Source organism: Phaseolus vulgaris, chromosome 9, assembly GCF_000499845.2.
Source record: "Phaseolus vulgaris cultivar G19833 chromosome 9, P. vulgaris v2.0, whole genome shotgun sequence".
Lineage (NCBI taxonomy): Eukaryota > Viridiplantae > Streptophyta > Magnoliopsida > Fabales > Fabaceae > Phaseolus > Phaseolus vulgaris.
In genome coordinates, this window is record NC_023751.2 from 18,153,023 (window position 1) to 18,176,464 (window position 23,442).

A 23,442-nucleotide genomic window follows, 5' to 3' on the forward strand; every position below is an offset into this window, starting at 1 on the left:
GCTCATGTGTTTCACAACTATAATTGCAGTTGCAAAAGAAATTGCATGACAAGAGAAATAAATGTACAATTTTTAATGTTTGACACAGCCATAATATTTGGACACCTAAATAATATAAACTCCTTTTACACTTTTTTTTTATCTCTTCTTTCTTGTTATATTCTTATCATCAATTATATTAATTTTATTCCTTTTCTCGCCTCTCATGTACACATCTTTTGGGTTTATATTTTTGAATAATACCGAGAGTTTAACACCACGAGAATGATTGAACATATAACTTCTCTATAACTTGCTACAACTTTATATCACACTTTATCTGTTTGTACACAAATTTATACATATTTATTATATAAAGATAACTTCTCTTTATAATATTAGTATTTTGTTGACCTCTTCTTTATAGTAATATATATATCCCATGCATTATATACAAAGCCAACATCCAATGCACATTAAATATTTTTAATTACTTAAATAATTTGTGTTTTTACTATAAGACAATTTATTTACAAAAGGTATTTTATATTTTATTTTTGTCAATTAATACGTATAGTACTATCCTTTTTCACCTGCATAGATCATTTATGCAAAGTAAAGAACTTTCAAAATTTTATGGATTATAAACGTAGAAAATGAGTGAAAGAAAGCGATATTAGATGAAAAAAAAGAGAGGATATTTGACAACTACAGATTTCACATAACAGGATAAAAAAAAGTTGATAAAAGCAAAAAAATAAATACAAAAAATACACACACACACACACACTTTATATATATATATATATATATGTATATATATATATACATATATATATATATTACTTTAATGAATATCTTATTTTTAAATCATAAACCATTTTTTTTTACTAGAGCTACTCTTGACTATAGAGTTATAGAAGGGAAAGCAAAATTACACTCAATCATATACACATTGGCTAATGAAAAATAAAACCTTTTTCTCTGCATCTAAATTTTGCCGGTACATGACACAACCTAATAATGGTGTTTTATAGTCTTTTTTCCCCTTTTCCAGATATTAAGTTAAGCCACATAAAAAAAGTCCCTAATATAGTTAATTAGTTGCAAAACAATGTTTTAAGATTTTCAAAAGATTGAGAACAAAATTACCATTTCTCTTCTATAATTCTATCACCATCTAAACACATCTTCCCCCTTTTTTGCTGGTTTAGAATAGAGGTACAAAGAAATCAATTATACAAGATATCAAATAATATCTAGAATGTTTCTAAACGAATATCATCGATAATAATATACATGAGTTCTAAAAAGAATATATCTAACTCAATCACTCTACATTTCAGGTGGTTCCGATTTATCCATCCCTCCACTAATTTTGCCATGACCTTTTTTGTACTAATCACATCCATAAATCTTCAAAATCTTCTCTCCTTCATCTTCGAACAATGAGTCATCCAAATCTGAGGTGTATAAAGAGTTATCTGGTACCACCAAAAGTATACAGCTATCGTCCACACTGCATGAACAGTAATTACAAAGAATACATTTCTTACATGCAAGACCAAAACGAAGAAAACGCATAATGCGGTTCTTTCTTCCACGAGAGGTCCAAGGTGCCACCAGAAAAGATGGAAGCAGATTCTCCAAACAGACAATATACAGACACCAAACATTCTCATATATACTTGTATAAATTGAATTATTTGGCACGGAATTCATGCCGAAATACGGTCAGATTCTGAGTAAACTTGTCCCTGTTCTTTGAATCTATGCTGAGAGTAACATCTGCCATGAGTTTATCAAAGCATGAAGATAGCCGCTGATGCTGATCCATTGGCTGAAAAAATTAACGAACCCTAGTCATGCAACGCATGCAGAGTGGAAAAACACAACTTGTTGCATAATCAGGAGAATTATGTTATAATTAAGTGCAAATTTCATTTTATATTTATTAGGACAAATTTGTTACAAATTTGATTTGATTTATAATTAAGTGCAAATTCCATTTTATATTTATTAGGACAAATTTGTTACAAATTTGATTTGTACAGCTTTAAACACTTATTATTTCTAACTTTCATTATCTATTATTTTTTTCCTTAATTAGGTTGTCTTTTTTTTTAGCCGCCTTTATTGTTGTAATCATTTTCCTTTGCTGCGATTATTATTTTTTTTTAAAGTCTTAATTGTTGCAACTTTTTATTTTCCTTATCTTTTCTCCATTGACCACCACCACCACCTTGCACCATTGACGGTTACTGCCACCGCCATTGACCGCCGCCGACCACCACCACCAACCACCGCCGCCTACCGGAAACTTCCGCCACTCGCCAAAACTGCCACTGCTCGCCGGAAACTGCCATCGGAAATTTTTTTTAGCCGATTTTTTTTTTGAACCGAATCAAATTTTGCCAATCTGAAAAACTCAGTTGCTTTTGAGCTCTCATGGACTCCCTTAGTAAGCCATCTAGCTATTGTTCCTTCACCATGAGTGGTAAGAGTTCTAGCTTTTTATCCTTTAATGCTTCTAGTACTGAAAATATCTGGATTATAGACTCTAGTACTACTGATCATATGACACCTCATTCCTTTTCTTTTTCATCCTACACTGCTTTATCTGGTAACTCATATATTACTGTTGCTAATGGTTCCACTACCCCCGTTAATGGTTGTGGTAACATTCACCTTCAACCTTCATTTCCTTTAAAAAATGTGCTTCATGTTCCCAAACTATCCAATAACCTCTTGTCTATTCAAAAGATTACCCAAGATTTAAATTATGCAATGGTATTTTTCTCTTCCCTTTTTCAGGATCTTGTCACGGGGAAGACTATTGGAATTGCTAAAGAGCAGGGCGGGTTATATTATTTCCAGCATGAAGATAAAAAGTATGCTAGACTACATGCACACACTTCCAGTAAGGTCGTGAATCTTGGTCATCCTCTCAGATATGACTTCAACACAGACGTCTTGGTCATCCTCCCTTTAGTACCCTAAACTCCTTATTTCCTGATTTATTTACAAAAGTGTCTGCTGAGTCATTTCATTGTGATGTTTGTCAGTTTGCTAAACACCATCGGACAACTTTTCCTCCCAATGGTAATAAAAGTTCTAAACCTTTTGATCTTATTCATTCAGATGTATGGGGACCTTCACCTATTCCTAATATCTTAGGTGTAAAATGGTTTGTTTCATTTATTGATGATTGTACTCGGATTACCTGGATATTTCTCATGAAAGATAAGTTTGAAGTTTTTCACCTGTTTGTAAAGTTTTATAAAATGATTTAAACACAATTTGAAAGTCCAATTAAGAGATTGCGTTCTAATAATGAAAGAGAATATGTGAACCAAAACCTTTCCAAGTTCCTTCAAGAAAATGGAGTTGTTCATAAATTACACTCCTCAACAAAATGGGGTTGCAGAAAGGAAAAATCGTCATCTCCTTAAGGTTACTCGAGCTTTACTTTTCCAAACATCTGTTCCTAGATCTTATTGGGGGATGCAGTCCTGACTGCCACTTATTTGATTAATAAATTACCCTCTTGGGTTCTAGAGGGTATTACTCCCATGTTGACTACTCTTCAGAATCGTGTATTTGGTTGTCTTGCTTTTGTCCATGTTCATAGTCCTTATCGGGGTTAGTTAGATCCTCTCGCCATCAAATGTGTCTTCATTGGTTATGTCCCCAACAAAAAGGGGTACAAATGTTATCACCCTCAGAGTCGTAAAGTTTATGTTTCCAAGGATGTTACCTTTCATGAAACAAAATCTTTCTTTCCTAGTTCTCGGGGAGAGTATTAAAGAAGCTGAGAATCTTGAGTTGCCACCTTTTCCTTTGTTGCAGGATTTCATTCTTAAGGAGGATGACAAAGACCTTGCACCAACATCATTACTAGAGAAGAATAATGAAGACAAATATTTTGGAAAACTATATCAGCGAAGGCAACAAGAACCTGTCTTGGTCGAACAACAACTTTCAATTGTCCGAACCTGAGGTAAGAACTCATACCTGTGACACTCTTGAGGACACCTTAAATACTGCTTTTGAACCTAACCTAAATGATTTACCTATTGCCTTGAGAAAAGAAAAAAGATCTTGTGCCAAATATCCTATATCTCAATTTGTGTGTACAAAAAAACTTTCAGCTATTGATTCTATCAGAATCCCTACATCGGTACAAGAAGCCTTAAGCATGTGTTTGGATCAGGGGGTGGCACTGTAGCACAGACGAATTTAAGAGTGCCACCCCTGTTTGGTTCCGTGAGAGTGAAGGTGAGGGTGAGATTGAGTGGAAACATGGGTGATTTTCGGATGCTCCCAAATATGAAGAGAAAGGAGAGTGGCTAGAGAGGAAACCCACGTAAGATTAATGGAATACTATTGTGCCCTTACTTTCTTCACCTTCCACAGTGTAAACTGCCATTACCATCGCGCCCCATGCTTCTTCTTCTTCCTTTGCGGCTTCTCTTCTCAGTGTCTCTTCTCTTGCACTTTGCTTCAAATTTAGGTTTTCATATAACTTGGGTTTCACTTTTTTTCACTATGGGTTTCAACTTTTCAAAAAAAAAATTACATTACTTTGTTTCTTCCTGCACCCCTTTATATTCTTATATCATCCTTATAATTTAAAAATTAATAAGTTTTATATTATATATTTTGACATCTATGTTTTAAATATCCATTTACTTTTTAAAATATATTAATTTTGTTAATAATAATAATGAAAATTATTATTAGTAATAATTTTGTATATATATAACATAATTTAAATAATTATAAATAATATTAAAATTATCTAAATAAATTAACTTAAATAACAAAATTTAAATTAATAAAATAGAAAATGATAAAATTATACTTATATTTAAAATTATATTTAATTATTTCTTTGAATTTTACATTTTTTATTTTATTTATAAATAAAACTTTAAATTATTTTAATTAACTAAAATATGCACAAAATTAATAATTATTTATTCTTATTTTATATACAAGAAACAAATAATATTAAAATTATCTAAATAAATTAACTTAATTAAAAAAATTGATTTAAATGGAAAATAATACAAATATATTTAAATATACAAAATTATTTATTAATTTCTTTGAATTAAATATAATGTGTAAAAAATTAATTATCATTTATTTCTTTTTTTTATATAGAAGGGTAAATTTGTAATCTTACAATTTACACAATTAAAAATAATTCAAAATATCCTTACAACCATCACATCACTCACATATTTCAATAAACTTTCCTCACACATCCACTCTAACATACCTCAATCCAAACACCATCAACTTTCTTCACAAATCTTCACACTTCCACTCCCCCACACCCTCAACTTTCCACTCCCCCACACCCTCCAATCCAAACAAAGCATAAAAGATGAGAACTGGATTTGAGCCATGAATGAAGAAATGAGCGCGTTAGAAAGGAATGAGACTTGGGAGATTGTAGAGAGACCAAAAGATAAGAAAGCAATAGGTTGTAGGTGGATATACACAGTTAAGTATAAGTCTGATGGCACACTGGATCGGTATAAAGTAAGGTTGGTTGCAAAAGGGTACACTCAAACCTATGGGATCGATTATGAGGAGACTTTTGCTCCAGTGACAAAAATGAATACAGTCAGGATTATTCTCTCCCTGACAGCACACTTTGGTTGGGCAATGCATCAATTTGATGTTAAAAATGCCTTCTTGCATGGAAGCTTGGTGGAAGAAGTATGCATGGAGATTCCACCTGGTTATGGTGTTGTTAATGAAGGGAATAAGGCTTGAAGACTTAAGAAGGCCCTATATGGTCTTAAACAATCACCTCGTGCTTGGTTTGGAAGGTTTACTCAAGCTATGGTATCTTTGGGGTACCGACAAAGCCAAGGTGACCATACTTTGTTTATAAAACATTCTCAGAATGGTAAACTCACTCTACTTTTGGTCTATGTAGTTGATATGATTATTACAGGTGATGATGAGATTGAAAAAAAAATGAGGGAGAGACTAGCTGCTCAACTTGAAATGAAGGATCTTGGGAAGCTAAAGTACTTCCTTGGGATAGAGGTTGCTTACTCAAGACAGGGCATCTTTATTTCTCAAAGGAAATCATCCTTGATCTTCTCAAAGAGACCGATAAGTTGGGTTGTAAACCCACTAGAGTGCCAATAGAGCAAAATCATAGGATTGGGAATGATGAGGAAAACCAAAAGTGGAGAAGACACATTATCAAAGACTTGTGGGATACTCATTTATCTATCACATACTAGGCCAGACATAGCCTATGCAGTTAGTGTGGTTAGCCAATTTATGCATGAAAGTATATAATGATGCTGACTATGCAAGATCGATTGTTGATAGAAGATCCACCACAAACTACTACATGTTCTTGGGTGGAAATCTGGTGACATGGAGGAGCAAGAAGCAAAATGTAGTTGCAAGATCAAGTGCAGAGGCAGAATTTAGAGTCATGGCTCAAGGGGTGAGTGAACTCTTATGGATGAAGATCATACTTGATGACCTAAAAATAAAATATCAAGCTCCCATGGGCTTGGCGTGTGATAATAAGTCCGCTATAAGTATTGCACACAATCCGCTTCAACATGATTGAACAAAGCACGTAGAGATAGACCGACACTTTATTAAAGACAAGTTGGATGATGGTCTTATAGTCACTGAGTACATCCCTTCAAGACTCCAATTGACAGATATGTTTCCTAAGGGACTTCCCACAAAACAATTCGAAGATCTTACTTGCAAGTTGGGAATGATAGATATACATTCACCAACTTGAGGGGAATATTGCATAATCAGGAGAATTATGTTATAATTAAGTGCAGATTCCATTTTATATTTATTAGGACAAATTTGTTAATAATTTGATTTGATTTGATTTGTACAGTTTTAAACACCCATTATTTCTGGCTTTTATTACCTATTATTTCTTTCCTTAATTAGGTTGTAAAACAGTCTATAAATAGAGACTGTAATCACATTTGTAAGATATCTCAGAAATATATTTCATCTATTTCTTTCCACTCAACTCATGGTTCTAACCACTCAAAAACATGTAAGATATTATAACAATAACTAAACTGAACCACTTTATTAGCAAGTTATTGCCACCACTTGATGTATGCTAAAGTACAGAGTGAGATTGACACAATAACTACGATCAGTGCCCATTAGTGAAGCAATATTTACTGTCTTTGAGTCTCTACTTTTACGTGTGAAAAATGAGAGGCTGAATTCACTCATCCCTATATTCTCAACACCTGATCTGTAATCCAGATAAAAAAACACCACAAATTTTTATAGCGCAACTTTCAGATTACACCAAGAAAGAAAATACCTGTGATGACAAGATTCGAGCTTTCAGGTCGGAGAATATCTGCACATAAATAGCAACTCAGTCTCTAACTTGATTGTGTCACATAAGAAACAGAAAATGTGGCTACAATCGTCTGGCAAATCAGTCTATAATTGCATTTATGCCAGATAAATGACTAATTACATGAAGACTTAATTCTTATCCTGGAGTACTGATTAGTAAGGCAATAAATGCACATTAATATTACACTCAACTTCAAGTTGGAGTATATATATCATTTACCAAAGCTTCTTAAATAATACATATATAACTGTCAGCAGAAATTTTTATGAAAATAGAACACAAATTGAAAAAGTTCACTACCTGCTCATTAATGAGTATCAAGCTCAACATTGGCCTGCTCAGACTCCATTGGTTCCCACAGTCTTCAAACAATATGATCTCAAATAGGGTCTTCAAAATCTTGGCATGCAAAAGAGAGACACCAAAGTCAAATAACCTTAACTAAAATTGTCCCTCGTTCCCAGTTTAACAGTAGGAAATATTTCCTAAAATAAAATGGTAGTTTGCTGTCTCAAGTATGTTGAACAAGTTATACACACAACAGATAACTTAGTGAAGATTTTCACCAAGTGAGATTTAGGACTAAAATGATCACATAATGGTATTAACTGCACCTTAATTTTTCCAGATTTCAGAAAAATAAATTTTGTAAAAACTTTAGTGCAAAAATTATGAACTTTTAACAGATGGTTATTAAAAAAAAATGTTTACTTCTGGAAACAGATTGGGACACTCTGCAATATGACGAGCAAGGTTGACAGATGCAGGCAAATTTGGAGCCTCCCCCATAGTGATGTTGTTAAAATAGAAGGCAGCCAAATTATCAACAGCAGATGCACACTGTAATCAGAAAGTAGAAGATTTGGACAAAGGCAGTTACAAACCAAACACATAATGTTTACATCAATAGAATCTCCTAAAAAATGCTATGGAAAAATGTCCTTTAGCCTGAAAACAGGAACATGGATGAGATCTTGTAGCCATAACCTGTGATGAGATACTTGTATCCAACCCTTTAAGTCCAGACTCAAGGGAGCCAACCATATGCATAAAGGTGTTTGAGTCCAAGTTTAATACAAAAGTGATGTGGCTATTGAATAAAACCTCCAAGAATGCAAAATAAGCCCTTGTTAGCTGCATAAAAGCAAAAACTGTGTGATTCACTGTAATAGTATTTGGTAACCTGACAGAAATCTAAGCCAACAAATAATTCAGGAGTGAGATAAACAGAACCTAGATAAACTATGAAGGCTCACAGATGGTTTTATATTTAACATGTTTCCTCAGGCAAGAGCTCAATTGGGCTTAGTGTGGATAATGCTAAACCACTGTGCATTATGCCAAAACCCAACTTTTATTTAAAATAGAGGAAGAAAGGGTACAACTCAATCACTTGATCATGGAGCAGTTTGATACCATATCAATCAACAACCTAAAAGTTTAAGCCGTGTGGCAAAGGCTCTTGAATCAGAAATTTTGAAGAACCTCACTTCACTAGCCAGCTTTCGGGTTAGCTTAGGCCTAGACTCAAATTCTAAGACTTGAATATTTCTCATCCTCTAGCATAAAAAAATCATTGCTTTAAAAAATGCATAGCTCCTTGTAGTAAACATCAAAAGGTATGGGATGTTTGTTTCCCTATCTTCTGTTATGGTTTCATTAGGGTTGCCTTAATTGCAATCTCAAGAGTGGTGGTTTAGTCTCACATCACATCAACTATGGCCAAAATATAGTATATAAGTGAAAGACAACCTTTACCTTACAAATCAAATCGATTTTGTCATGTTGAGTTAAATTCTAAACTCATATTCTAAGGTGGTATCAAAACCTATTCTATATTCATTGCTGGACCCACCAGCATTTTGCCACGTTCCAGGCTGGAAATCTTGGGCATGAGGAAGTGGTTGAAAGTCACCTTAATTGAGGTTACCCCTAGATCGTCTTAGTTGAGGCCTATTAGGGGGTTAACTTAATTGCAACCTCAAGGGTGGTGTTTAAGTATCACATTGACTAGAGAAATGACCAAAATATAGCATATAATTGGAGGACAATTCTCACGAAGCATGCCAATTTTGAGGTTGAATTAGACTCCACATCAAATAAATCTTTACCTTTAAAAGAGAGATTGGCGATTAAACATTCAACACAATTGAGCTTCTTTCAACTTCATAAAAATATTTCTTTAAGAAAATTTTATCCATGCAATCATTTAGCTTTATATCCTTCACTTTATTATTGCAAATTTAATTTGAAGTGTACATATGACTTATATTGCAAAAAAATAGTCTGCATACCTTCCTATAAGCCAATATATCAGACATAGGAATTGACAGTGTCATCTTTAGAGAAGCATCAAGAACGTCAGATAGAGCTCTGTCACCATATAGTTCAAACACACCAAAGTTGACATAATTTCCTGAAAGGGCTGTCATTTGATGCAAGATATTAAATTTAGCCCACACATACAATCTACTCTCTAAAGTATTATGTCCCAATAAATAGATACTCATTCATGTAACTCTATTACACAACCTTGAAGCAACTCAAACATTTCATAAAAATACTCAAAAGTTTTTATGAACCAAACCTTAAGTACAATACATAGATACACCCATTTATATAACTCTGCAAAATCATAAAATAACTGTACTAGCTGCAGAAATTAACAAGAGCTACCAAAACACAGGCAGAACACAAGACCATGCTTCAGAAATAAAAAAGAAATAAACAGGGCTAGGATTTCACCTCTTGAAAGTATAGTCAAACAAATCCATATTCCTTTGTACTTGTATGTATAAATATCAGCAGCATTTGGAAGAGACAGAACTCTAGATCCATAAGCAACAATCAGTTTACTAACTTCCCGGAAAAGAAGTATGCCATTGGGAGAAGAAGAATCAAATGTCAAACGTTGAGCTTTATTTAGCACAAACTCAGCCATGAACTTTAATAATGGGGTAGTAACCTGCAGAATCAAGCAAACGCCAGGAGGGGTAAGAGGAGCATACATCAGAATATATGTATAGGAAGTAATTCCACATGTACATGACAAAGGGAATTTGTAGATGGAAAATTAGAACACAACATTTTTATTATTGCACATTTCTATCACTCACCAACAAAACTCAAAAACAAAAAAGAAACACAAAATATGAAAGAATAGAAGCTAAATACTTCTTTATTATTCTAAGACATAATCAAGATACTTATTTTTAACATAATCGAACATGTGGTCCAACTTTAGTCTCTAGCCTTTACTACTTTAAGTCTTAAGTATTTTATTACCTTATTGATAGCTCTTCAAGACAATATTTTATGAAAGAATGTTCAGTGTTATTTTCCAAGTCAAAGCTTTCCCTACTAATTTCCATATTCAAATTATACTAATTATTATTATTTTCTCTTCAAAAAGTATTACACTAATTATTTTTTTGTTCACACTAGAGTTCGCTCATTGTAAATCCAAGAATGTGTGACAAGGGTATATGAATTGATCACATTAAACAGGTTTCCTCCCCCGAACTGTTCCCATTGTTTTCAAGAGGTGGCACAAAGAGAAATTCAACTAGATTATAAGAAAGATCTAGAAACCTTAATACAGGGCCCAGATATACAAGCACTATGAGATGTGGTAGGTCATCCATATAAGGCCATGTTAGCAAGTCGGTCATTCATTTAGGTGAATCACAGCTTCTCAGCATTAGGCCTGTAGAGGCATAGGCATTTTTATTAGGTAATTGGCTCTCTTGGGGAGTTCCATATTGCTTGTCTCAGTTCTTAGAGTGCGACTTATATATTTGTTGGACAACTTTGTTTAAAGGCCAATTGGTTTTAAGATGAAATTTGACATAGAGCTTATAGTTCATCTTGGTAATTGCCTATTCTGGTAGTCTTGTCTAGTTTGGTAGGCAATTGTGGACGGGGTGTGTTGGGAAGTTCCACATCACCTACCTTGATTCATGGAGAGCAACTTATATATCTATTAGACAACTTCACTTGATCTCAACTGGTTTTAATATGAAATTTGACAGGTCCTTGCTGAACAATTCACAGCCCCTCAATGCCAAACCAGGTAAGATGTAGGTGTTATTGTGGTTAGCCACTGATAAGGCAGTCCAACCCTTTAGTGCCTACTTAGGCAACTTTCCATATTTTCTTCGAAATAAGATTTCACACTGCTCTTACACAGGAAAATACTTTCAATCTGAATCATTTCAATGGTCTTAAGATTAATTAGAGGATAAAATTGGCACACGCCCCTTCCATAATTCATCTGCTCTGGAGCATGACAGCTAGCACATACATTATTATCAGTTAAATATTAATGCTTTCTAGAAATAAAATGTTTAGCTTGGGTTGCAAGTTATGATTTTCTGCAGATTGACCGACTAATAGCTTTTTCTTCTACACAGAATCTTTTTTATCTAGAAAAGCATTAGCATTTGAATTCAAATAAGGTAACTGCTAATCACAATTCAATGTAAAAGAACCAACAAAAGAAATATCATGAGTCAATGCAGGGTTGAGGGAAGCATTGCCATATCATGCATTAGCAAACCCACAAGAAAAGTGATACCACATGTCTGCCAACTCTACTGAGATGGCCAAGAATATGAAAGGTGCTTGTGGTTTTCCCCATAAGCCACCCTCATCTCCTCAGCCATCTGCCACACTAAAGATATTAATTAAATGATTTTACGTCATGACAGGAAAAGTTACAGTAAATATAGCTGAGGTAATGCCAGAAAAGTTACAAAACCCAGTTGCTGAAAACAGGGCTGCAAATAATAATTTGTGCCCATGTAATATTGGTTCAGTTTCTTTGTGCTTATTTTAATAAATTAAGCACGTTTTACTTTTTTTTTTCTGGTTCTAATTTTCTTGTTCATATAAACAATTTTCTACTTATTTGAATAAATAAATTCTAACTGAATCTCAAATAAGTGATTTTTTAAATAATTGATTATTTCAAAAACAATTATTTTAAGTTTAAGCAAACTGGCACATCCTGTAGCAATTCATGCAATGTGCTAGCATCTAAAAAATGATAATGGGACCAAAACTCCCTATTTCAGTGTATATGTAGGTATAAAAAGTTATCCAAAAGGTTCATTACCTCTGGGGTGTCTGTCCAATGTGAGATGCCTTTTAAGAGTAGCGGCATGTGTGCAGGATACAACCAATCAAATAGAAATCCATACGTTCGGCGGCTAAGAAATACAAATATGAAAAAGAGGTCAGTTCAATTGCTTCCCTCATTTTGAATAACAGAAACAGCATGACTACCAACCTGTTTGTGGCCATTGCAATTCCTCTAAGGTCCCTCATCAAACCAACAAGTGCAAACCTTACAGCATCTGTTCGAAATACTGCATCAGGGGTTGATTCCAAACTGAGAAAAACCTAAAAAAGGAGGAGGCAACATCATTCATCCAAGACCACAAGTCCAAGCAACTAATTATAAGAAAAACCCATCTAGGTGTTATAATCAACACAATAAAATAAACAACAATTGCTATTATCCTTCACTAACCAATAATAAATAAAGTAGTCAAAGAGCTAAGGCATAAGCTGACAAGTACCTGAACATTTCAGAACCACCCTTAAAAGCTAATTGTTAAAGAAGAAAATCATGCACTTAAATACTCAACCAAGCATCCTGCACTAGTCAATATATACTTAGGGTCCATAATACTTAAGTCCCTATCATAACATAGCTCTTGGAGCTAATATTTTGGTGGCTATCACTACGATAATTTGCTCCGTGACACTTCACTCAACTCCTTTGTTAGTTAAAACCCTCACCGATCAGAAACCTTCATAGGTATCCTTTTCAGGACACTGGCAACCAGAGTCAGATACCATGAGCACTTGGAAAATTCACTCTCTAAAGCTAGTTCTTAAAGGGGTAGAACCAAGACTCAAATACTCCACTGAACATCCCATATAACTCGATTTATGACTTATGCACGATGCCCAAGTCCTTATCACAAGCATAATCATGTCTAAAATTTTTTGCTTTTCTGGAAATATACAAAGAATTTCATAATGAGTTACAAGAAACAGGTCCCATGAACATGCTAGCTAAGAGTAGAAAACCAATTGGATTACAACAGAAACCCCAATCAAAATAACAAAACCCACCAGTCTTGCTCAGTTTCACGATAGTAATATCTATGAACAAGTCATGACCCAAATACTAGAGATAAGGAAGATAAATAATTGGAAAGTGTCAGAGTCAAAACTTCACACTAAATTGTAGGAGAAGGAGCATGAGACCTTTTAAACTGGAAGCTCTCATCTCTTAGCATCTGGTTTCTAGTGGCAGATTCTACAATACTTTGTGGATAAGACATAAAAAAAAAAAAAACTATCTTGATTGTAGAAGTAATTCTATCACTAATAAAGTCAAAGCTTAACACTTAATTCTAAGAGAAACATGAGACCATTTAAACTGGAATCTCTTCCCTTAGTGCCCGATTTCTGGGGGAAGACTCTACTATACTTTGCGTGGATAAGACATCAACAAATAACTATTTAGCACATTTTTTTCATTGGGTTATCTAAGATATCTTGGAAAAAACCGAAGTCAAATTGACCAGCTATGCTGTCAAGATAATGACAACACTCATCTTATGAACTAGCTTTTGAAGTTGAGTTAAGCCTAAGCCTACATTTGAAGACACTTTTGTTGACATTAAATAGGAAAATATGATATTGATTTTATTACATCAATTAGGGAAATATCTTAGAAAATATTTCCAATTATTGATTATTGTTTTTGTTCCTTATTATTGTATTTCTTTTTGCTATAAACAAAAGTACTTACATATATTACAAGATACATAATTACAAGTAATCTTCTTTATATGGTATCAGATCCATATGTACAACAAACATAATTACAAGAAATCCTCTCTACAGTTGTTCAATCCTCTGTGATCTGCTTTGTCACATTTTTGCGGTTGAGTCCCCTAAACAAGATTAGATCAAACTCTTGCTTGATGTCAAAGTAATGGCTATGAATAGTCATTACCGGTAAAAGGTAAACAAGTATGGCCAATTATGGGACATACAATGCATTACAAACATATGATCGTTATGATTACTTATTACTATTTTTGTTCCTTATTATTGTATTTCTTTTTGCTAAAAATAAAACTACTTACTATGCACAAGATACATAATTACAAGTAGTCCTCTCTACATGGTATCATAGTGGTATGTACAAGACACATAATTACAAGTAATCCACTTTACATGGTATCTGAGTGGTACAATCCTCTGTGATATGCTTTGTCACAATTTTGTTGTTTAGTTCCCTATTATGAAGTGGACTTTAAGCCTAACTCAACCTTATAAAACCGGCTTATGAGGTGAGGTTTGCATCCACTTATATACTATGAAATTTCTTAATCTCTAGTCGATGTGGGATCTCCAACACACCCCCCTCACGCCGAGAGTAACAGCTCGTGCGTGTGATAACATATTATGGGTGGTTCGACAACGGCTCGATAGCGGGTGGCCTGATAAGCCCAACAAACACTCACTAGAATAGGCTCAAAAATGACTCTGGTACCATATTAAAGTAAAAGAAAGAGTAGGGTAAATCCCTTGAGTATATTGAGCACATAGGGTTATGTTTATATGAGAAAAGAAACATATGGGCTAAGCCCATTACATAAATATGAAATATCTAATAATATCTCATAATATCTAATTATATCTAATAATATCTAACACTCCCCCTCAAGCCGGTGCATATAGATCATATGTATCCAACTTGTTACAAATGTAATCAACCCTAGGCCCTCGTAAAGCTTTAGTAAAAATATCTGCTAATTGATTATTTGAATTAACAAACTCGGTTTTGATATCTCCCGATATAATCTTTTCTCGAATGAAATGACAAACAATCTCAATATGTTTGGTCTTTTCATGAAAAACTGGATTTGAGCTAATATGAAGAGCAACCTAATTATCACATATAAGTGTCATTTGAGTGACCTCTCCAAATTGCAATTCTTTAAGTATCTGTTTAAGCCAAATAAGCTCACAAGTAGCCGAGGCCATAGCTCTATATTCTGCTTCTCTACTAGATCTCGCTACAACACTTTGTTTCTTGCTCTTCCAAGTGATAAAGTTATCACCAATGGAGGCACAATAACCCGAAGTTGATATTCTATCAGATGGAGATCCTGCCGAATCAACATCTGAATAACAAACGACTTTAGTATGATTATTATGACCATATAACAAACCTTTTCCAGGACAGTCTTTAATCTATTTCAGTATACGAATGACTGCATTCCAATGATCTTCACTTGGAGAATTAAGAAATTGACTCACCACACTGACTGCAAAGGAAATATCAGGACCAGTAACAGTGAGATAGTTCAATTTTACAACTAATCTCTTGTACTTCTCAGAATCTGAAAGAGGCTCCCTCTAATTGGATAGAAGCTTGACATTTGGATTCATGGGAGTATTAACAGATTTCGAATTGATCAACCAAATTTCCTCCAATGCATATTTTCTTTGAGAGATAACAATACCAGTATTGGATTGTGCTACCTCAATCCCCAAGAAATATTTGAATTTGCTAAGATCTTTGGTCTGAAAGTGTTGACAAAGGTGTTGTTTTACTTATGAGATGCCATGGTGATCACTACCTGTAAAAACAATGTCATCAACATATACTACAAGATAGATACACCCAACACTCGAGTGACGATAAAAAACTGAATGATCTGCTGCACTGCGAGTTACCAAATTGTTGAACAACATTGCTAAATTTTCCAAACCAAGCCCTAGAAGGCTGCTTGAGGCCATATAAGGATTTGCGATGAAGACATACCAATCTAGAAGACTCCCCCTGAGCAACAAAACCGGGAGGTTGCTCCATATAAATTTCTTCCAACAAACTCCTATTAAGAAAGGCATTTTTGACATCCAGTTGATAAAGAGGCCATTGTTGAAGAGCAGTCATGGCTATGAATAAGCGAACAAAAGCCATCTTTGCCATTGGAGAAAAAGTATCACCATAATCTAAACCAAAAATTTGGGTATAACCCTTAGCCACAAGACGAGCTTTGAGACGATCAATAGTACCATCAAGACCAACTTTGATAGCAAAAATCTATCTGCAACCAACAACAGATTTCCTAGATGGTAAAGGAACAAGTTCCCAAGTTCCATTATTCTGAAGCGCATTCATTTCATCAAGCATGGCCTGATGCCAACCAAGATGGGCTAAGGCATCACATATAGATTTTGGAATGGATACAGAAGAAATAAATGAAAGGCAGGTATAAAAGGGTTGAGATAGTCTATGGTAACTCAAAGCAGTATAATGTGGAGAGGGGGGATTACGGGTAAAACGTATACCTTTACGAATAGCAATAGGAATGTTAGGTTCAATTGTTAGAGCCGGAGGGGGATGAGGTGTTGGCACTAGAAGAGAGTCATTTGATGGACGATGAGAAGACAACAATACACTTGAAGAGTTGGTGGCGGTGGTGAATCTTTAGGTGCACTAGGCACAACAAGAGGAATATTAACCTGATTAGATGAAGACATAGAAGGAGAAGGACAAGACTTAAAGTAAAGGGAAGAATCACTAAAGGTGACATCTGCAAAAATAAAATAACAGTTTAGAGAAGGTGAGAAACATTTATATCCTTTTTGTGATCTAGTGAACCCTAAAAAGATACATTTGTGTGACATAGGAGATAATTTATCAAGACCAGGACTAAAATTATGAACAAAGCATGTGGACCCAAAACCCTTGGGAGGTAAAGAGTAGAGAGAGTCATGTGGAAATAAAATAAAATGAGGAATTTTGTCATCTAAAATTGAAGATGGCATGTGATTAATGAGATAACATGCACTAAGAACAGCATCACCCCAAGAATGTTGAGGAACATCACCATGGATTAAAATAGTACGAGTTGTTTCAACACGATGTCTATTCTTGCGCTCAGCTACCCCATTTTGTTAAGGTGTATAAGCACATGAAGTTTGATGAAGAATACCATGAGAAGCGATAAAATTTTGAAAAGAATGAGAAAGATACTCACGTCCATTATCACTGCGCAAAATTCGAATGGAAATCCCAAATTGATTTTTAATTTCATTGTAAAAAATTTGAAATATAGAAAACAACTCGTAGTTCCAACATTCCCCTAAACAAAGTTAAATGGCACTCTAATTATTCACCTCTTTTGTTGGTCCCTCTAATTCGCAGTTTTCATTCACTAACATTTTTTTACCTTGGGTAAACAACACCCATTGCAACATTTTTCTCTACCAAAACCACTACAATCTATATCCATTTTGGTCTCCAATAGCTGTTACACCCTTCAAGCTTGTTTGCTCTGACTACTATTGCACCCTCTGAGCATTTTTATCACTAGCACACATCATTCTCTTTGAGCATTTTTGCTATCAAATTGTCCACAAAAACCCTCCAAGAAATTTTGCTCTTAGATAGTCGAACCCTCCAAACATTTTTGTTCTTCAACCTCTAATGGGATCCCTGGATCAAAGCCATCCTTCTTTGTTGACCACCATGCTTCTTAAGTCATGGCCAACTGCTACCAATTCCTTGATACCCCACCTTCACACACCTACACCAAATCGATGCATGAAGCTTTACACTATTGACTTCTTTAGCCCCGACAACCAATTGGCTTACATGTTTACTAAGTCTCTCAAGAGGTCTCGTGCTAATGAAAATTGGCAACCTTGACTAATATGATAAATATGCTTTAGCTTGAGGTGGAATGTTAAAGATATGATTTGACTACATTAAATAGAGGAATATGATATGATTGGACAACATTAAATAGAGAAATATGATATGATTTTATTACATCAAATACTGAAATATCTTAATGAATAAAATTTCTCATTATTAGTTATTGATTTTGTTCATTATAAATAAAAGTAGTCAGGTGTATACAAGATACAGAACTACAAGCACTCCTCTTTGTACTTAATCAACACTAGGTATATCAAAAAGGGGAATTTGGATGGAGATTCTTCAGTATAGATCCCCCCATTACTTCAGTCCAGAGATTCTTTACCCTTAAATCAGATGTATGCTCTTTCATAATGTGAATGTCTCATGTTTGGTGTTTATTCAAATTTAATGTGCAATTGAGTGATAAAAACTATATCTACCGATGAATAAATTATAAATTGCATAAAGCTTAACAGCACATCACATGCAAGCAAAACATAAAATCCAGTCATATTTATATGTCCAATAATGTTAAAACACTTCACTAACTGCACAATCCAATCCGCAATAATTAATAGAGAGACATGAGATTAAAAAAATGACTATACAAGCATTTTAATGAGATGAGTGGCAGAGTACCTGCTGGAGTGGATCCATCGAAGATTTAAATTTCATGGGACTATCTTCCATGAATATCAACCAGCCAATAGTGTAATAGAATGTAGTTCTGCTGCGAGTGCATCTTTTTGCTTCCAGAAATGGAAAATGCTCCCTCTGAGATTAATTATAGTGAAAAAGAATTTAGAAAAAAGACACAGGAATATAATTCCATAAACAAAGAAATGTGGAGAAAAACAATGGAGCAGAGAGTGAGGGGAGAAATGCAACACCAATGTCCAATCTAAAAGATCATTGTATATCATTTTTTAATAGAAATAGAACTACATTAGAAGGGAAATGGGGAGGGTGTAGCCAAAAGGAGAAGAAAAATCCTCCAAACAGAGGAGTTTACTTCAGTAGTAAAAACTGCAGCAAGTCAGCCCAATCTCTTCATATATTTAAAATGGAAACTCCCTTGAAGCAAACATGTGCCAAATTATGTAGAAAGACCACAGAAAAACACTATTGCAAGTTCAGGAACAGATATATGCCCTAAAGTTCCAACCATTTAACTCCAATAAAATGCATTAGATGACACATTCTCAGATCTAGGCTCTAGATTAGTTCAAAGCTTACATGATACAATAACAACCTAGAGGAGTTTAAGTTTCCTAGCTTCCATGTCAATTAAGACCATGTGGAAATGAAATTACCAAAATGAGGAAGACTCTGGAGAAGAAAGACAGCATTAATCATTGAATTATGCAAATACATTGAAAAATCAGGGGGAAAGCCAAGATTTACACTTCTACCCATAAGCATCCTCCAAAAGCCATAGGTGAGAACCAAAGTTAGTATTTAGGGAAACAACTAACAAGCGTATGCTTGCCCTTTGAGTTGGTATCCACCCGTTCTGATTTAAAGTTTAAACTATAATTGATCTATTCCTATTTGGTTTCTGAGTGAAATAGATCGAGATATTGGCAAAATTAATCCAGCCTATGTTTCTTGGGAACAACAAGATCAGATGATGTTGTCTTAGTTGCAGTCCACTCTATCAAGATCATTTCTTTAACGTATTTTGAGATGTATTCATTCTTATCAAGTTTGGGACAAAATACATGATTATTTCACTAACAAACAAGAGAAATAGTACGGGAGTTTTACCCTGAACTACGTTCCATGACTCTTGATGATCATCATTCCATGGGTGATTTTCTTCTTAAAATAAAATCTTTCATTGATTATTTTACTTCTGTAGGAGATCCAATTTCTCTTCAAGAACACATTGATGTTATTCTTTTAAGAGCTGTCTCAAGATTATGAATTTGTTATTTCTGCCATTGAAAGTAAGTTTCAACCTCTTCTTATACATGAGTCTCGTCTTGAGAAATACCACAAGAAAAGTGTTATTGATTTTGCTTCTCTTAATCTGACTTGTGCACCTTTGACAAATTCTATTTCAAACAACGATGGAGAACCTTCTACTGCTTTGACTTTACCTACTCCTAGTCAAAATACTCAAGTGTAGGTCAACAATTTTTTGACTACTTTTCATAGTAGTCATGGAACTGGTTTTAGAGGATGTGATCGTAGAGGGCATTTTGCCAATGTTCAATGCCAATTATGCTTCAAGACCAGGCACGGTATTACTTTCTGTTATTACAGATTTGATCACAGTTTTCAACCTTCCACTCCAAGTAATTTTTACTCTAATTATCAAGGACATACAAATCAGTTTGGTCAAGGATATTTTTGTCCATTCAATCAACAACAACAATCTTTTTCTCCACCTCATCAATACCTACTTGCCAACTATCGTCCTCCCTCACCTCATCTTTCCACTTCACAACATCCTCCTTATGCTATGATTCTAGTGCTTCTTTTCATGTTATTGGAGAAAGTTAGAATATTAAACAAAATATTCCTTTTGAAGGTCCTAAACATATTTATATAGATAATGGTCAAGAATTTTAAGTCTAACACAACCTTACAAAACCGGTTCATAAGGTGAGGTTTGCACCCGGTTATATATTATATTATACTAAGAAGTAGACTTTAAACCTAACTCAACCTTACAAAATCGGCTGAGGTGAGATTTACACTCACTAATATACTATGAAATGTCATAATCTCTATTCGATGTGGATCTCCAACAATATCGTACGGTCCTCCTGCAATCTATTGTGATAGTCAAAGTGCAGTGGCCTTAACTCGTAATCTTATTTTTCATGCTTGAACCAAGCATTGTTGGACAACATAGAAATGCAGTTAATAGTCTTAATCAGGACATTAGTACGGGTCAATGGCATTTCCAATCTGTAAATGTGACCAAACTGGTCACTGGTCTGTTTGCAGTTAAACCAGTTCAACCTATTAGTTTGGTCTGAGTTTTAAAGCACAGCTAATTCATATGCAACATAGTTAGACCACTGTCATATAGAATACTTAATTGAATTATTGAACACTTAACAACTTAGATATAGTCGAAAAGAAGTCTAGATAGTACCCATCCAGTTAAAGTTTTAACCAGAAAAATAACCTAAGAGCGATCTTGATCAACATTCACATATCAGCATGAAAAAGCAAGAGCTGACTGTATACTATACAACTCCATATTAAATCACTCTTAGTCAAGTCACTTGTGAACTATGATGGATTGTGTCATTTAAAACTCAGTTTCCATTTTCAATTTATATGACAGTACATCATCTGCCCATTTTAGCTAGTGCGAAGTGAATGATAATCCAAGACAAATTAATGAGCAAATGACAAAAAGGATATTCTACCGTATGATTGGCAACAATAAATTTCACTGTGTCCAACTTCAGAAGTAGCTTTCCAGTCATGTAGCTGTAACAAGAGAAAACAGTTAATTCTAGTGGCTTGTCCTAACTACAAAAGAGGTAGCTAATACTCTTCAATCCAACTAAGACTAACCCAGATGCAAGCTCCAAAAACAAACTCAAGGTGTGATCAATGACCTCTTCGCTCTGAAATAAGCACAAACACAATTAGTGTGTTAAATCAGGAAAAAAAATTAAATCAGAAAAAAAAGAAAAGCTATAAAAATACCTCTGTGTAGCACTTAAGGTTAGTCACAATCTTGCCAATAATAACATTCAACAGCAATAGATGATCATGTAGACCGAGAAGTTCAGATAACCGGGTATATAACTGCTGCAACATAAAATATATAAATGAACAGGTGCATAGAAAGCTCAATTTATGTCCAGTGAATTTATTAATCTGAAGCATGGGTACTGCGATTTGTGAGCCATACCTATAACAGGTACATATTGGCTATATCTGGGTATGTATTTACGAGGATTAATGTAACTGGGTACACTTAGGTATGCCTCAAGTACAACCAACCAATCACTTTCAGTTAAAGTTAGATATTTTTCCTTCTCTCTCTCAATATATTATACAATCTCAATTAAGCTCATTAATTCTCGCAAGCATTTTGAGAGGAAAAGTGCCGTTTCTAGTCACACATGGGGATGACAGCAAGTTGGGAAAGTAACTCAACTAGCAACAGCAGCAATATGCAACTGGAAGGATTTAGCAGATCAAATTGAGCTAGCTAACTTTTTTTATTACAAATATTTTCACAATTTACAAATATGTCCTTTTATGTTATCTTAAATTTACACGATTTTTTATCTTTTATATAATTCTGCCAGCTTGATTAGATAAATTCCATTTCCTGCATAATACATACATTTGTGTGCATGTGTCTATATATAAATATCAATCAATAAAAAAATTATAAAGCTTTTTAACGTACCAATACTTTCGAATTTTTAAAAATTAACATTTTATACCTGTAAAGTTGGTACATCCATGCAAAATAGTTTATTCTCAATAATTAAAATATTTTATTACCTTGGAAGAATGAATAGCCTGATCTCCTACATAAGACTTTCGGAAATGCTGAAAGAAAGTAAGAATTGCCCTATCTAGTCTTTGTTTGCTTATCTCACCATATCTCTGTCAAATGCCAAAAACAAACAAGTAAGAAATTCATTCTTCTAAACCACATCATTGACTAAATTTATCATCAAGAAAAACAAAATAAAAGAAACCATAAACAAAATAAGATTAAGACATAGATTCCATTCTGTAATTGCATTAATAGAATAATACTATGACTGGTAGTTCTCCAAAAGACCATGTGATTTCAACCAGTTGCATGTGTGAACTAATCAATTACAAGGCAAAAATAAAAGACTTCCATTTATCATATAGGAACCTTACTTTGCAATAAAAATAGAGTAAAACTGTGTTATAGTCTCAGGAAGATACCCTACCCTTTATAGGTTAGTTTCATCAATTTGATCCCCTAAAGTTCAAATGTTTTGGTAGGAATAGGAAGGCCAAATTTGTGGCAATATGCACTTCAAGCAATCCTTTGAGCGCATGAACTTTACAAGGATTTTACCATCACTTAATTTTGATATTTAGTTTTTCCATTGTTCTTCTGCACATTTTTTTTGTGTTGTGGCAAGGATGCCTTATGCTCACCAAAATTATGTACTGCGCTACTCTTAAAAAAATACTTTCATACCAAAATTATTTATACAATAGATTATCCTTCGGCCAACAACACAAATACAAGATACTAACATAGATGTCCTCACTTACAACCAAAGAATTTTTCAATTAAATTTAAATGTCATCATGCTAATTTACAACGGATTGCCAAATGAAAAAAACTAAC

The 23,442-nt window shown here is 34.1% G+C and overlaps 1 protein-coding gene across 2 annotated transcripts in view; it reads right to left on the reverse strand.

The window, feature by feature from the left end:
- Positions 1-1,115: 1,115 nt before the first annotated feature.
- Positions 1,116-23,442, reverse strand: part of LOC137821096 (uncharacterized) — a 32,503-nt gene continuing 10,176 nt past the window's right edge. The window contains exons 15-28 of one of the 2 annotated variants that reach the window (XM_068625520.1): positions 22,608-22,712; positions 21,795-21,899; positions 21,660-21,712; positions 21,509-21,572; positions 18,759-18,893; positions 12,666-12,778; positions 12,492-12,585; positions 10,121-10,340; positions 9,670-9,800; positions 8,363-8,509; positions 8,087-8,215; positions 7,676-7,774; positions 7,334-7,372; positions 1,116-1,819 (exon numbers count right to left, since the gene is read on the reverse strand). In XM_068625520.1, the coding sequence (XP_068481621.1) occupies positions 1,682-1,819; positions 7,334-7,372; positions 7,676-7,774; positions 8,087-8,215; positions 8,363-8,509; positions 9,670-9,800; positions 10,121-10,340; positions 12,492-12,585; positions 12,666-12,778; positions 18,759-18,893; positions 21,509-21,572; positions 21,660-21,712; positions 21,795-21,899; positions 22,608-22,712 (1,572 nt within the window). In that variant the 3' untranslated portion in view covers positions 1,116-1,681. The remainder of the gene's footprint in view (positions 1,820-7,333; positions 7,373-7,675; positions 7,775-8,086; positions 8,216-8,362; positions 8,510-9,669; positions 9,801-10,120; positions 10,341-12,491; positions 12,586-12,665; positions 12,779-18,758; positions 18,894-21,508; positions 21,573-21,659; positions 21,713-21,794; positions 21,900-22,607; positions 22,713-23,442) is intronic. The other variant, XM_068625521.1, reaches the window with a different exon arrangement.